Genomic DNA, 15,072 nt, shown 5'->3' on the forward strand with positions numbered 1-15,072 from the left:
GGAACATCTCGATGGCTGTGTCACTGACACCATTACAGCCAGCACAGGTGGGAAACTGGCACCGGGAAACTGGTGGATTCCAAAACCATAGCTTCCCAGATCAGAATGGTTTCTCAGGACATTTAAATTCAATGCATTGCAGGAAAAATAGCTGCACTGATCAATACACAGCATCAACAATAGATCAGATGTTGAATCCATTTCATCGCAGGTTTTATTTTCAGACATCTCCTCAAACTGATTTACAGAGATCTAAACCACTTGCAGGTCACTGTTTTGTTTTCCCAGTGTTGCACTGTATCACCAATGTTAGAATTCAGTCTTGAGAAGATATTTTGTTCTGGAGTGTTCCTCACCTTTACCATGTGGTCCCAAAAAAGACCAATCAGGCCTAAATTAATGGGATTTAGGGTGAAAACCCTTCAATGCACCAGTGAAACACATCAACACAGTTCCCTGTCACAGCAGGGGGTCCTTTCTGAACAATCAAAGGGAGCTACAGGCCCAGCACCACAAGAACAACAGACAAAGCTATTATCTGCTATTACCTTTACAATGGCAACATGTTATGGTTCAGTCCTGAGACCAACACAAATAAGGGAAGCAGACGCCAGCGATTAAATAAAACACTTGATTTTATATGATAATGAAATGTAACTTTAATAAAACTTGACCTTTATTCCTCTTACAGGTAAAAGTACTAATTCATTAAACTTCAATTAAACACCAACCTGCTGTATTCAACACTGAGTTTCTGCGAATATATAGCTTATGCTAGTTTATGGTAACTATTTCATATAATGTAAGGTATTTTCAATGAAAGCTGTTCACCTTTGTGTTCAAGAAAATGTTTGTGTTAAATCTGTAGAAGTTCCCTGGAGATGCTGCATTCGAGAGGCAGAGAGCTCTTTGACCTTCGGATGTATTACATAAACAATGTTTTTAAATATACTTGTTTTCGTTTGGCCAATGTCCCATTTGTTAACATGGATGAGGCGGGGTTTACGACGCATACTCCCGGCCACCGCGAGGAGGTCCAAGTGTTTCGGGAGCCGTCATATCGTCAGGTTTTATTTACAGTCACTGGCGTGGATTCAGGACCAATCCAGTTAAATAGAGTCACTGGTGTAAATGCTTTGAGCAAATCAAACCTCTCACCTGACCTGAGATCTGAGAGGCTAAAGTCTGGGAAGCTACTATAAAAACTACTCTGCCGTTAAAACCCGGTTCTGCCTCCTGCTGTTCGCCTGGCACCGACTCGGAGGACCCCCCCCTCTGACCCGCCGTCTCTGCCATCAGCACCACAGGCACAAATCGGCACTCTTTAAACAGGGCACTTGGTGTCCACAGCTTACACTGGCACAGGTGGGGGACATTGCTGCCAACCTCCCCTGAGCCCTGAAACAGTCCACTGCCCCTCATTTAGATTACAGAGGCAGTCCAGCCGCCAAAACACACCTCTGATCCAATTGCAGAGACATCAAAAGGGCGGTGGGTTGAGAAATGGAGAATACAGAGAGCAGCCTGAGCCAAAACGCCTGCCAAGCTGCTGTGTCCAAGGTCATGACAGATGGGGGCTGAGGGAGAATTACACCTTACCTCCTTTTTCCTCTTCTTCACTTTGGGTATTTTTCCCTCTTTCATCTTTTTGGGCTTCTTCTTCTTCTGCTGTTTGAGGGAGTCTTCGTCGGGGGTGAAGAAGGTGTCGAGGGGCGCGAGGGGAACGGCGGCGCGCTCACCTTCGTCATTCTCATCTGGACACAGAGAGACAACGAGGTATCAGCTCAGGAACATAAAGTACACAAAGTACACAGTGCACCCACCACTCAGGATAATACATTTAGGAGATTTGGCCGATCCCCCCCGGGTTTGTCGGCTTTACAGCCACTTGAGTTTGTAATTAGCCTGAATGTGAACTGATGAATGCAGTTTGGCTTGTAAACAACTGTGAGTGTGAATATCGATTAGCAGGAAAGAGATCGACAACAATTTACACAACAAGTTAAAATCAAAATGTGAGTGGGTCAGTTGAGTTGGATGCAAACAAAACAAGCAATGACAAGACTGGGATTGGATTTAATAGATGAAATCCATCCATCCATCCATCCATCCATCCATCCATCCATCCATCCATCATCCATCCATCCATCCATCCATCCATCCGTCCGTCCGTCCGTCCGTCCATCCATCCATCTGTCCATCCTTCCATCCATCCATCTATCTATCCGTCCGTCTATCGATCCTTCCATCATCCATCCCTCCATCTATCCTTCCATCCATCTATCCGTCCATCCATCTATCCATCTATCCTTCCATCATCTATCCTTCCATCCATCCATCCATCCATCTATCTGTCCATCCATCCATCTATCTGTCCATCCATCCATCCATCCATCCAGTCATCTATCCATACATCCATCTATCCGTCCATCCATCTATCCTTCCATCCATCTATCCTTCCATCCATCCATCCATCCATTCATCTATCCTTCCTTCATCTATCCTTCCATCCATCCATCCATTCATCTATCCGTCCATCCATCTATCCTTCCATCATCCATCCATCCATCCATCCATCCATCCATCCATCTATCCGTCCATCCATCCATCCAGTCATCTATCCTTCCATCCATCCATCCATCCATCCATCCATCCATTCATCTATCCGTCCATCCATCTATCCATCCATCCATCTATCCTTCCATCATCCATCCAGCCATCCATCCATCCATCCATCCATCCATCTATCCGTCCATCCATCCATCCATCCATCCATCCATCCATCTATTCATTCATGGAAAACCAGAAAGGACGATTGACTCCTTTCCCATTGCCAGTGCATCATGGTACATTTGCATTGGGCTGTTTCCATCAGAGCCAAAGAAAACCTGCGTCTCTTTTAACCAACAGGAAAGTTGCTCTTCAGGGACAAACAACCAGTCACACCAACACAACACTCCAGAGTCTCTAATCAACCTGAACTCAATTGATTTGAACCGTGGGCGGAATGTACCCAGTAAAAGTCTCCAGCTGAACCAGGATTCAAACCCAAAACCCCATCGTTAGGAGGAAATAATGCTACCCACTGTACCACCATGCCGCTAATAGACAAAAAAAAGGTTCATTAAAAAAGAGATTAATCAACGAGGAAATTAATCATTAGCTGTCAGCCTTCTGCACAGTGAGGATAAACAAGTGAGGAGTCAGTCAGTTTTTTGAAAATAAAAAATGATGAATCATTACCGCGGCCAACAGGAGCACTTGGCAAAAATAAACCTCGGTATCACACATCATTGAGTGTGGATCAACTTTACCCGTCAGACGACAAGTAGACGGCGGGCCAGCCCCCCCCCCCCCCCCCCCCGCCGCTAAATGGAAACTCCCCGGAGGAGCGCCGAGGTATACTGAGCATATCTCCTGCCTTTAATGCTTGCTGGGACTAAAGCGACCTGCTGCTGGCTGTCAGCTGCAGCATCTCAGAGCCGCTGTGTACAAACGTACTGACTGCTGAGCACAGCAGCCGTCACTGATGCCACAGTGGGTCACAGAGGAGTAAGTAAGGCAGAGAGAGAGAGAGAGAGAGAGAGTCCCAAACAATACATCACATTAAAGAAACGCGAGGAGAAACACTCGCACAGGATGCAACCTCCCCTCCGCGCCTCCGACTGTCTTTTCGTCTCGTTCAGTCCGTCTTTCGAACACGTCTCCCTCGCGCAGACAGGCTGGAGGCCATGGAATATGCAGCACATGTATCAGAGTCAATCAGCCAACACTAGCCCTGCAGTCGACCGCTCCCCTGGGTAGCCTGAGTGAGAGATTGGGGAGGAGGGATTCCTGTGTAGTAGACAGACACACACACAAACCTCACCAGGCACTTATCCTCAATTTAGCAAAGCTAGCAGGAGGTGTCCCAAGCACACACCAACAAACACATCTACAGTATACACACGTTAATGACTTCAAAGCTTTGTTTGGTTTCTTCCGTCCAACGAATGATATGCGACGCACCTTTGTTGGCACTAACTGGGGCTTTATAAACAATGTGTTTAATGATAAAGTTGTATCCATCCATCCAAACCGAGAAGGTCTGTCAATTTGTTTGTTTGTTGGTTGATTATTTTGTTTTTTATTCGTTAAAGGATTATGCAAAAACTGCGAAACATACAGTATTTGTACGAAGGTTGGTGGAAGGATGAGACATGATCGCAGAAATTGACCAGCATTCTGTAGTTTAGTTGCTGTTTACGTCTCGGATGTGTGTTAGACTCCTGCCAAGAAAGTTTTGTAGACAACACACAAGATATGAAATGGCACAAATTGGCCTTAGACACTTTTCTCGTTCTAAATAATTCAAACAATGATTGAAACGTCGTGACTGCAGAGAAAATAAGGGAGGTGATGTAAGAATGAGCAAACATCCGAACTATCTCAGCTTCCCTTTGTTCACTCGAAGGGTTTTTCCTTAAAAGCAGATCAGCCGATGACAGTCAGTCAGTCAGAGGGTTGACGGCTACATGGATGGTGAGGCCGTTCATTAACAACACACAACGATCCGATCGTCTTTGCGTTGCCTTTCACAGGAATGAGGATTTGTTTAGAGACAGTGTAACGGCTCCAGTCATAAACATGCACCCATGGCAACACTCAAACCACAGAGCAGCAACACAACAGGCCTCCTCACTCTCTGACACACACAGATGAGAACACGGATCAGATGCAGATGGAGAAAGCTCTGAATTACAGTCCATCGAGCTGCAGCCTTCATATGAACCACGACTGACAGCTTGACCACACGTCACTAATGAAACACTTGTGTCCCCTGCTAAATAAGTGACAGTGATGATACCGCGTCACTGATGAAGGGTTGGAAAGTTCAATTACATGCACCTGATTCTCTGGACTCTGGAGGATGTCGGTCTGTCCACCAGCTTGGTGCAGACGTCCCTTGTCCTCAGATGTTGTATCCTACTGGTCCTCTGACTTCTACTCTACTCTTTGCTGTTTATAGGGAAATCCTTGGACAACCATTGAATTACCTCGAAATTTGACCAAACACTTTCCCCAAATCTTTTTCCTACAGTTTGTGTTTTGTGCTAATCAGCTAATGGTGGCATGCTAACAAGCTAAACTATGCTCCATCCATCCATCTATACTGCTTATCTCTTGAGGGTCACAGAAGGGTTGCTGGATCCATTACATTACATTACATTACATTACATGTCATTTAGCTTTTGTCCAAAGCGACTTACATTTTTTTTTTTTTTTTTTTTTAGAACACTCAGCATTTATGAGGGGCTATTTAGGGGTTCAGTATCTTGCCAAGGACACTTAGGCATGCAGATGGGAAAGAGTGGGATTCGAACCGGCAACCTTCTTGTTGCAGAAGACCCACTCTATCACCTAGGCCACGCTCTCCCCATCCAATCCCCCAAAGTGACAGTGATGATACGGCGTCACTGATGAAGGGTTGCCAATCCCATCTTACACCACACCAGCGTATCACAGGGGGAACATTCAGAACTACAGGCAGTTTAGTGTCTCCACAGTCTTTGGCCTGTGTTCCTTCAAGATCATCTTTCCCAAGTCTGGCAGCAACGAGTGCAAGGTTCGGTTCTAAAAGAACTGGTACAAGTACAAGAAGAAGGTTTTTCCGACAGTGTTGGAGAAATTGGAGAAAACCCACGTAAAACACAAAGAGCACATGCAAACAATAAGATCTAAACACGGATTCAAACTGGGAATCTTCTGCATGTAACACTGAACCATCATGAAACCACACACAACAACTATCTGTTTAAACCTTATAATCCTAACCCTGTGATAAATGGCCTGAGGGGTCCCCTGAGGGAAAGCCATCAGGGGGAAAGATAATCTTTCTGCTCTGTGGGTGAACCAGGCGGTGCCAGTTGTTGGGAGAGGGGAGGTCGCCCAGTCATGTGGCACAGAGTGGTCTGGCACCAGTTAGGAACAGGACCAAAGCTGCACTTGGCAAACAGGCCTCCTTCGAAGTGTGGACGATCGGCACAGACACAGATCTCACCTTCCTCCAAGGGCTTGGCCACCGGACTGACCCATTAGAAAGGGAGATTCACGAGCGACTCCCCAGTGAGAAGGCTTGAGATTACTGGAAAGAACATTAGCCTTTTCTTTGTTGGCCCCTCTGTGGAAATGTGCACTTAATGTTGCCCGGCGTTGCCTCGCCATGCAGGAGGCAGGACGGAGCCAGAGGGTTTCCTTTCTTCATTGATTAAGTGCTTATTGCTCAGGCCTCGAATGCCTTCAGACAAAGACTATTATTAGAAAATGAAATCATCAAAGTGATGGAAGGATAAAGCCCAAATGGCATCATTAAAATCATATCTACGTATGCACAAGATCACATCGTGTTCAATATGAAGCAGATATAAAACAGAACAGAACGCATTACCTCTCATCTGCTAATACACATTTAAAAGACGCTTTCCTTGGTGCTTTGCCTACGTGCACGCGCGGCAGCGAAAAATGGTGTCAACCTTCACAGTAAAGGATCCAAAAATAGACCCTGTTCCAATTGGGGATAACATATGTAGGCAAACAAAAGCCCCTGATAATCTTTTGATTTTAGGGACGAAACAAAACAATTAAAGCAGGAAAATCACAACGGAGCAATCTGTGACAGTGTGAGAGCCCGGAGTGAGACAAAGGGAATTAGGACACTTTTATGTGCCACAGCAAATAAAGGCTGTGATGGGACAGCGTTTAGGGTTCTTAGGGCTCCGCGGGGACGCAGCTTCTGCATTGCTGCCTTTTAATTGCACGGGAGCGTCTCGATTCAACAGGAACAGGAGAAAACAGCTGTGATCTGGATTCCTGACCTTGTCTGTCATTTTGACGTCTGTCGACGGAGGTCGTAAACCGCTCCGAAAAAAACTGCTTCCTGTAGAGGCAGCATAAAAATGATGGCTCCGCGTGTCTTCTTCCCCCCCGTGATGTGACGAGTTAGAATAAAAAGACAACAGAGACCATGGATTGTATCGTGAGAACAGCACAGAGGACATCTTCATTTATCTACATCGTTCTGTCCTTTTCTTTTTGCTCTTTATTATGAGGGATGACGGCGTTAACAGAGTTCCACTGGCACATTTACAGCCTCAAAGATTCTATCAGAGCACGTATGAAGCAAATGGGACTGACACATGAAACTATGGTGTTATTAACACCGGATTACAACTCACATGTCTTCACTCACCTGCCACAATCAATCGCACCTTTCCTTCCTCATACATGTTTAACCGGGCCCTGGGTTATTGGGGACACGCATCAGTGCCCGTGTTCTCCCTCAGGCTACGGCTGGCAGTCATAGATGATGCCTCAACTTCTCTCTCTCCTTCCCCCCTTCCATTCCCTCCCTCCGTCTGCCTGTCCTTTTCTCTCCCTGCTGAACACATTCACAAAGAAGCCTGCAAGTATTGATCTGGCTTATCAAAGATAGAATATATATTTATATATAAATGTGCAGAGGTTTAATAATCCACAATGCTATCTCGTTTAACAGAAAATAACTGGTTTAAAATTCTGTTTTTGTGTGAAAGAAATATGAGATTTAAAGGCTCAAGACCTTGAAAACAAACCAGGAAATATGAGCCCAAAAAAAAAATCAATGAATTCACAATCATGTGACAAAACCGAGGCAATGTGATGCTGCAAAGGCTTATTGTTGCAATATTCAAGCCTGTGTCACTAGACTGAGTGTCTTCACTTCAGGACTGTATCTAAATGTGGAGTAGAACTGGAACATTTTGGACAAAACTCTCTTATTCAGAAGCACTTAAGCCCTTTGTTGCATCGAGGTCCTGTGCTCCCTCAGTATTCAGTATAACCAGGAAACTTTGTTCACGCAGGGATGTGAAAGTGAAATAGAGGGCAGAGCAGCATCTCTGAAGTCCTGCCCTTGACATCAAACCATCAAATAATGTGACGCCCAGAGCGAGCTGCAAGGGGGGGGGGGGCTGCACTGGACCAACAGTGCAGAGTCACAACCTGGAGTCTCTCTCCAGTTTGGGGGCAACAGTGGGAAACCTCTGCTCCCATCACAAAGGATCAGGAAACCAGTTTAGATATTTATAGAGACTGATGGGGGGGATGATGATGATAATAGTGATAATTCTGATACCTGATATATTCCTAATAATTATATATATATGAGTCCAAAGATGATCAACTATATATATAGAACTTGAATTAAAATAAACATGAATTAACATATATTTCTGCATTGTTTATCCTGGGAAAGTTGGTATCTGTAAACATAAACAACGATACCGATATGTCTGTGAGAGGCTCATAACTCGACCAATAACATCGGTCGAGCTCTTGATTTTGGTGAATCTGACTGATGGGTGACAAACCAGTTTGCAGAAATTAAGTGTGACCCCAGAGTTAAACCCACTGCTGGTTCATCTAATCACAAGTAGGACGGAGCAACAGTCATCGTGCAGCAGTGAAGAATTATTTGTATTTATATAGTCGACACAAATCAGGGGTTGTATCAGTCTCCAGACTCACATTTCAGGGACCATTAAGATCCACTGGGGACCAGGACACACTATCCTCAAACACCATCATCCTAAAGACGATGACAACGATGGAAGAACGCTTCATCGATGAAAGGAAGCCACATCTCCTCCTGCGTGTGGATGTTTTAAGGAAAGCAGCAGATTCGTTTTCCAGGCAGAGGAACCCGGCTGTTGCCCAGATTCTGGTTTGCGTGCAGCCACCATGTGAACCCGATGAGCTGCGTCTCAAGAATGTGGGTTAGAGCTGAATGGATGTGTGGCGACCCGACCGAGGTCCTCAGCTGAGCTCGGGGGCCGGAGACGTGATGAGCTGTGTTTATTGTGGTCGGTGCACGTGGCTTCCACACCTCCGAGGCCACAGGATGTGTTTTTGTTTTTAAGTTGGAGCAGAAGTGGAGACAGAATGAACACGGATGTTGTCACTGGAGCCCGATTCCACACGCATGCATTAATGGAGAGGGCCAAAAGACATCATCACTGCATTGCACTGAATAAGCTGACGTGGTTACACACTGCAAACTTGTGGTTTTCACTTCTACACACACACATTGATGGATTGATTGATTGATTGATTGAGGAGGATACAGAGCCATCACTGCATTGCACTGAATTGACTGTCATGGTTCCTCCACAGCTGTCTGACACACAACTTGTGTGTTTGTTGGGACTTGAGGTAAACACATTCACTTGTGCACAGCATGCAGGAGAAGAAACAGCCCAGAGGAGCCGTGCAGGAGGGGGGGGGGGGGTGTTCATCTCCAGCCTCCGGATCAGGCATGTGAGGACAGCCTGGGGCTAATCCAAATGTAACAGAGAGACAGAAAAAAAGAGAAAAGCCTGCTCCCACCTTAGAGACACTGGGTCGTGCAGGGAAACAACGGCATGACTCTGCTGGCTGCACCCCACCCCTCCTCCACCACCTCCTCCAGCACCGCTCTCAGGAGCAGGACAAGCCCTTTTCCCCGCATTCAGGGCGAAGCGGCGCAGAAACACAGTGAAGGACACCCCGCCCCCCCCCCCCCCCCCCACCCTCCCTCACCTGGCAAATCGTCTTCAAAATCCATGTCGTCCTGTCCCTCGTCTTCATTACTCAGCGACCCCGGCATCTTCAGCTCATAGCCCCCCAGTCCCCCGCGGTTTTTTCGGCTGAGGAGACTGAAAGTTAACCCTGCAGCCGCCGCCGCTTCTTTCTTCACCTCCAAAAAAAAAAACAAAAAAAAAAAAACTGCAGGGTAGTCGTCGATGTTTTTTTTTATTTTACAGTTTTTTTTTAATTCCTCTGCAGGATTTAAAAAAAAATTATAATTATAAAAAAAATCATGCATGTATTATATAAATATTTTTTTTATATTCCACTGATCTCTATCCAGGTCCTCCAGTCTGAAAAATAAGAAAGACGAAAATGGAACACACATGCCCAGATTGTGACGTCTGGTCTGTTGCCATGACGATGCATCCCATAATTTCACCCACAACTAGTTAGTCACGCTCGCCTCAGTTACCAGCTCTAACCAACTAGTCGCGCGCGGAGCAAAAGAGAGAGAGGGAGGGAGAGAGAGGGGGAGAGGGGTACACGCACCGTGCGGCGACGCCACGCATGTTTTTTTCCCGCGACCGGGCGGACACTCTTTTTTTTTTTCCCGCGCCCGTCGCGTGCCCCTGTTTCCCCGTGGAGGAAGTCCAGAGGCACGAGACACGAACTTCTGCAGCTTCACTGTTCATTCACAGTCTCTGCTGCTCTCGATAGGAGGGTGAGGGTGGGTGTGTTGGTGTGTGTGTGTGTTGGTGTGTGTGTTTAAGGAGGGGACAACCCCCCCCCCTCCCCCATTTAATATTTTATTGACCTTTCCCCCCCCCCATTTTTATCAAATGCCTGAAACAGCAAAACTCAAACATTTTCCTCCTTTATTTTGCCAACTTTCTTCTTCTTTCCCCACCCAACACACACACACACACACAGACACACAAACTGCAGCCTAATGACTTCATGCTGAGGAGTCCTGCCTGCCAGTGGTCTAACTGTTGTCAAGGTTACCACAGCTGGATGCCCCACTGAGGGCAAAGACTTCCAGCTTCACTTTCCTTATCAACATAATGCACAAATCCAAAAGCTGCGTGTGCACGTCCATTTTTACTTTGTGTTCATTGTTGTGTCCATTTCATTTATCGTAGCTTGTTTATTACGTATACCCAGTAGAACTGTTTTATCTCTTCTGGTCATTAAAATAGCATATTTACCCACTTTTCAAATTGTATTTTCCTGGAATTTAATTTGTTACTGCCAATTTCTGCTTATAGTAACAAAAAAAACAAGTTAAATTGTAAAATTTTCTGTCCCAATTCAGATAAAAGTTCCTTATTAAAAAAGTAAACCAATAGTTTAATACAGTCGGCTATGTTACCGACACGTGGCCACTTCAAGTAGACTGTTAATTATGGCTCTAAATAATGTTACATTTATAACAAGCAAAGAATATTGTTAAATTACACCTAGTGGAATGAAATATCTAAAAAAAATCCTACGTGTGAATATGCAGAATGAGCAAGAGGGAGAAGATTTCGGCTCCAGAAGAACTTTAAAAAAAAAAAACTGACTTATCAGCAGGTAAACAGTCCAAGAGTTAAAGAAGCAGAAAACTGACTGAAATGTCGCAGCTCTCTGCTTTATAAATTGATCTTTATTCATATGACGCAAGTTGTTATTAATTTAAATAATGTCATCTGGACATAAAATAGAAACTAGTCAGGTGATAAACAGCGTATGGGGCTAATGGAAGATGGTTTTAATATCCACTGTCTACATCGGGAGAATATTGGACGCTGCCCCCAGAGGCCAATTCATACCCGATGGGGTCTGAGATCATTTGTGTGTGTGTGTGTGTGTGTGTACCAGGGAGGAAATTAAATCAATTAAAATAAAACAAAAGATTAGAGGAGACACGTTTTCCACCTTATTTTGAACTTTTATTAAAAGTGGTCTCAGGTTTAATCTTCCTCTTCCTCCTCCTCTTCATCCTGGTTGATCTGGAAGTAGCGCAGCTCATAGCTCTCCTTGGTGTTGGCCACGACTCTCAACCAGTCCCTGAGGTTGTTCTTTTTCAGATACTTCTTGGTCAGATATTTCAAGTACCTGAAAGACAACAGAGGAGTATAATAATGAACAGAGGGGAATAATATGTATAGTACTTTTCACAATCTACTCAAATGGGAATCGGCTAATTTTTACCTCACACTTTAGTCAGGATTTTGTTTTTAAATATTTGACAATAATTGAAGATAAGGTGAAGTAGCCGAGTAGAGAATCAACCTAGAAACAAAGTTATCTCTAAACTAAAGAGACTCAGTGTACGATGATAAAATCTGACCAGGGTGTTTGTAGGCCTTCAGTTATCAGTTTCACATTGGACCTCTTGATCGTATAGTTTTCGATTTATACTACCCACATCAACAAAACCAAATACTACAAAAAAAGATTCCCTGAGGAGACCTACAACTATGCATCCTGCCAATACATAAACTTTACTATAAACACATTACTAATAGTAACCCTAGTACCAACATCCCACTGCTAAACATGAAGTGGTCCATGTAAGAATACAAATGGTAGCGTCACCCTCTGGTGGTGGTGTTCCCAACTTGTGCATCTGTGCTGTGTGGATTGAGAATAAATCCTAACACAGGTTTTTATTACGTAATAAACCACAAATGTTTCAGAGCCACATCTGAGGTGAAGTGTTTGTGTGCTCAGCTGACATTTTGGGCAGCATCACAATTATTTGTACTACAAAAATAAAGCTGTCTTGTTTTGTGTATTTTTATCTGTTACATAACTGTTGTTGATGAATGTGTTAAACAAAAATGACTTTTTAAATTACTTAAAATACAGATTTTTTTAGCGGAGCTTTACCTTCTTCTCTCTTATATACAAAACTGAATTTTTTACACTGAAGCACGTTTGTGGCCCAGTAGTGAGAATTGCACAGAGCAGTGGTTGAGAATTTCAAACATGACTGACAGAAAAAAGTACAACGTCGACTGTACCAACACAACTGACAGCCGTGAGTTGTAGTTTATTTTGTACCTCTTGGAGAAGGGAACCTCAGAGTTCACAGCAATTTTGCTCTTGCTCCTCTCGATGGAAACAACTCCACCTCCGAGGCTTCCAGCTTTGCCGTTCACCTTGATGCGCTCCTGCAGGTACTGCTCCTGTAATCGCAGAGAAAACAACAAGTCACACACAGAGAAGAAACTGCCACGTATCAGCGTATTCAGACACCTTGAACAGAATCAGATAGTACTCAGAATAAAGGCTGCTGCACACTAAAAGATAATGAGGCTGATTTTAGACCGGATTTGACCATTCTGACAACAGCCGACTGGAGGTTACTCTGTTGCATATTTTTTTTTAGACCCAGTCCCATTTCACCATCGTTTCGCGCCTTTACATGTAGGGGTAAGTTGTCCCTATACCAGTTGGTACGGGGGGCTAGGACTAAGGCGTAGGGCTTTATACCCCTCCAAATGGAGATTTTTCAGACCCCCACTTCCAACGGAGTAGTACCCAGAATGCCTTGCGAATCACCGGCAAGCTGGGAGAGACCCACATATGTAGTATTTTCTCCACTGATATGCATTTAAAAATTTACGAAAATGATTAGTTTAATATCATTTGAATGTATTATGGTCACTGTTTTCACAACAACCTTTAGAAAAAGGATTGTGAGCATGCTAGCGATCCTTTTTTTGCATGATAATCTCGACTTTTCACATAATGTCATGTCGCATCCTGATTACAGATAAATGCTGTGTAAAACACTCAAGTAGTTAGCTCAGCAAACGACAACAAAGCTGAGCCCAAACATCCCTAACCTTCTTTGTCCTAACCCATCTGTCTTGGTTTTTAATGTGAGCAAGTAGTTAGAGGTAAGTGTTCTTGAGAACTCAGACTTTACTCTTTGACATGTAAACAGAAATATGAATGGAATATTCCAATAGCAACTGATGTTCCCATAAATCAGGGTAATGTCTTACTCAGAATAAAGTCAGCAGATTGATATCCATATATATCACAATAGTTGATATTCATATCCATTTATAGAATTTGTACAGTGATGGATTTAATGGATTGGCTTATGTGTATAAGGGATGTTTTAGTTGACATCTTGTTAGTTGCCATTTAAACTACACCGGGTTTGATTGTGATGAACAGACTAAACATCACCTCCAGTGACTCAGGGATGATCCCACTGATGTGACAGCATTGTTTAACACGGTGGGCTTGTGACTGACTGCTGTTTACTGATCAACAAGCTGTCACTCTCTGTGGGGCCTTCAAGTCGGAGACCACTACCACATTTAGGTGAATCGGACAGTGGCCTCCTACTGTTGTGACTGAACCGGTTTACTCACAAAGTTGGCAGCGTCCATGATGCCATCTTCCACCGGGTGAGTGCAGTCCAGGGTGAACTTCAGGATCTGCTTCTTCCTCTTTCCACCCGACTTCTTGACCACCTGTTTTTTCTGGTGCGAGTGAAACATGCAAAGTGATTAATTCACAGAAACGACCCAGACATCACATGTGACTCATAACTGTGAATCTTCATGTATATTTTCACTAATGACACTGTGTGGATTGACAGAAGGAGAAAGAGATATGGATATAAAAGACAGAGAGGTAGATATACAGATATAGATAGATAAACATACACAAGATGGAGAGATGTATGTATACACAAACAGATATACATGTTATTTGTCGTATGTACAGTCCTAACGTTTCTACCTTGCCTTCTGCCACAAACACCGTGCTTTAAGAGTTATAGGAAAAATATAAATATGTACAATTCTACATCAATAATAGAATGGATGGATCGATAGAGATATATGTGCAGATAAATAGACAGACTTCCTCTTTCCACCCTGTTTCTTGACCACCTGTCTGCTCTGGTACGACTGTTTTTTTAACAACCTGCATGTTGGTCATTAAAACTCACTCAAACCACCATCACAATCACACGGGACTTCGAAACGACAAGTTAACTTTACTCCTATATACCTTTAATACTAATAAGTTAACTCGTAGCTGTGCATGTGCCCGTTTAATCCCCCATAACACTTTGCGACATGCAGCACACGGCTAACCGCTGCTAGCTAGCGTTAGCACGGTGAGCTAGCCCCAACGTGGTGCTCGTGGACAGAGTCAATGAGCCGAAACTACGCGTTCGAACCGGCACCGACACGAACAGTAGAGATGGTTGATTGAACAGAACCGTGTGGATGTGGAAGAGAAGCGGAGATTCACCGTGTGAGGTGGTTTATTGGACCGTGTGTCTACTCACCAACGGGGCCATGGCTGACACGTTCGGCTAAAAGGAAGGGGGAAGGTTGCGCAGGAGGTTTAATACCGCGCCGCCAAGTCGATCGAGCGAGCGCTCCCATCGAGTTATCTGGGATCGATTAGGAAGCGGGCCCAGTGACAGGTAGGTAGCTTAGTTTGACGCGGTTTCCAGGCTACATG

The 15,072-nt window shown here is 44.3% G+C and overlaps 2 protein-coding genes across 7 annotated transcripts in view; both read right to left on the reverse strand.

Moving 5' to 3' along the window:
* Positions 1-9,894, reverse strand: part of chd5 (chromodomain helicase DNA binding protein 5) — a 36,640-nt gene extending 26,746 nt beyond the window's left edge. For all 6 annotated transcript variants that reach the window (XM_062407790.1, XM_062407757.1, XM_062407782.1 and 3 more), the window contains exons 1-2: positions 9,595-9,894; positions 1,600-1,754 (exon numbers count right to left, since the gene is read on the reverse strand). In XM_062407790.1, coding sequence (XP_062263774.1) covers positions 1,600-1,754; positions 9,595-9,880 — 441 coding nt within the window. In that variant the 5' untranslated portion in view covers positions 9,881-9,894. The remainder of the gene's footprint in view (positions 1-1,599; positions 1,755-9,594) is intronic.
* Positions 9,895-11,497: 1,603 nt separating this feature from the next.
* rpl22 (ribosomal protein L22) lies at positions 11,498-14,997 on the reverse strand. The gene is made up of 4 exons (XM_062407803.1): positions 14,894-14,997; positions 13,965-14,075; positions 12,637-12,761; positions 11,498-11,685 (listed from the first exon to the last, which is right to left on the reverse strand). The coding sequence occupies exons 1-4, from the start codon at positions 14,903-14,905 to the stop codon at positions 11,541-11,543; spliced, it is 393 nt and encodes a 130-aa protein (XP_062263787.1). The 5' UTR covers positions 14,906-14,997; the 3' UTR covers positions 11,498-11,540.
* Positions 14,998-15,072: the final 75 nt, after the last annotated feature.

This window comes from Platichthys flesus, chromosome 2 (assembly GCF_949316205.1).
Source record: "Platichthys flesus chromosome 2, fPlaFle2.1, whole genome shotgun sequence".
In the NCBI taxonomy this organism is placed as follows: domain Eukaryota; kingdom Metazoa; phylum Chordata; class Actinopteri; order Pleuronectiformes; family Pleuronectidae; genus Platichthys; species Platichthys flesus.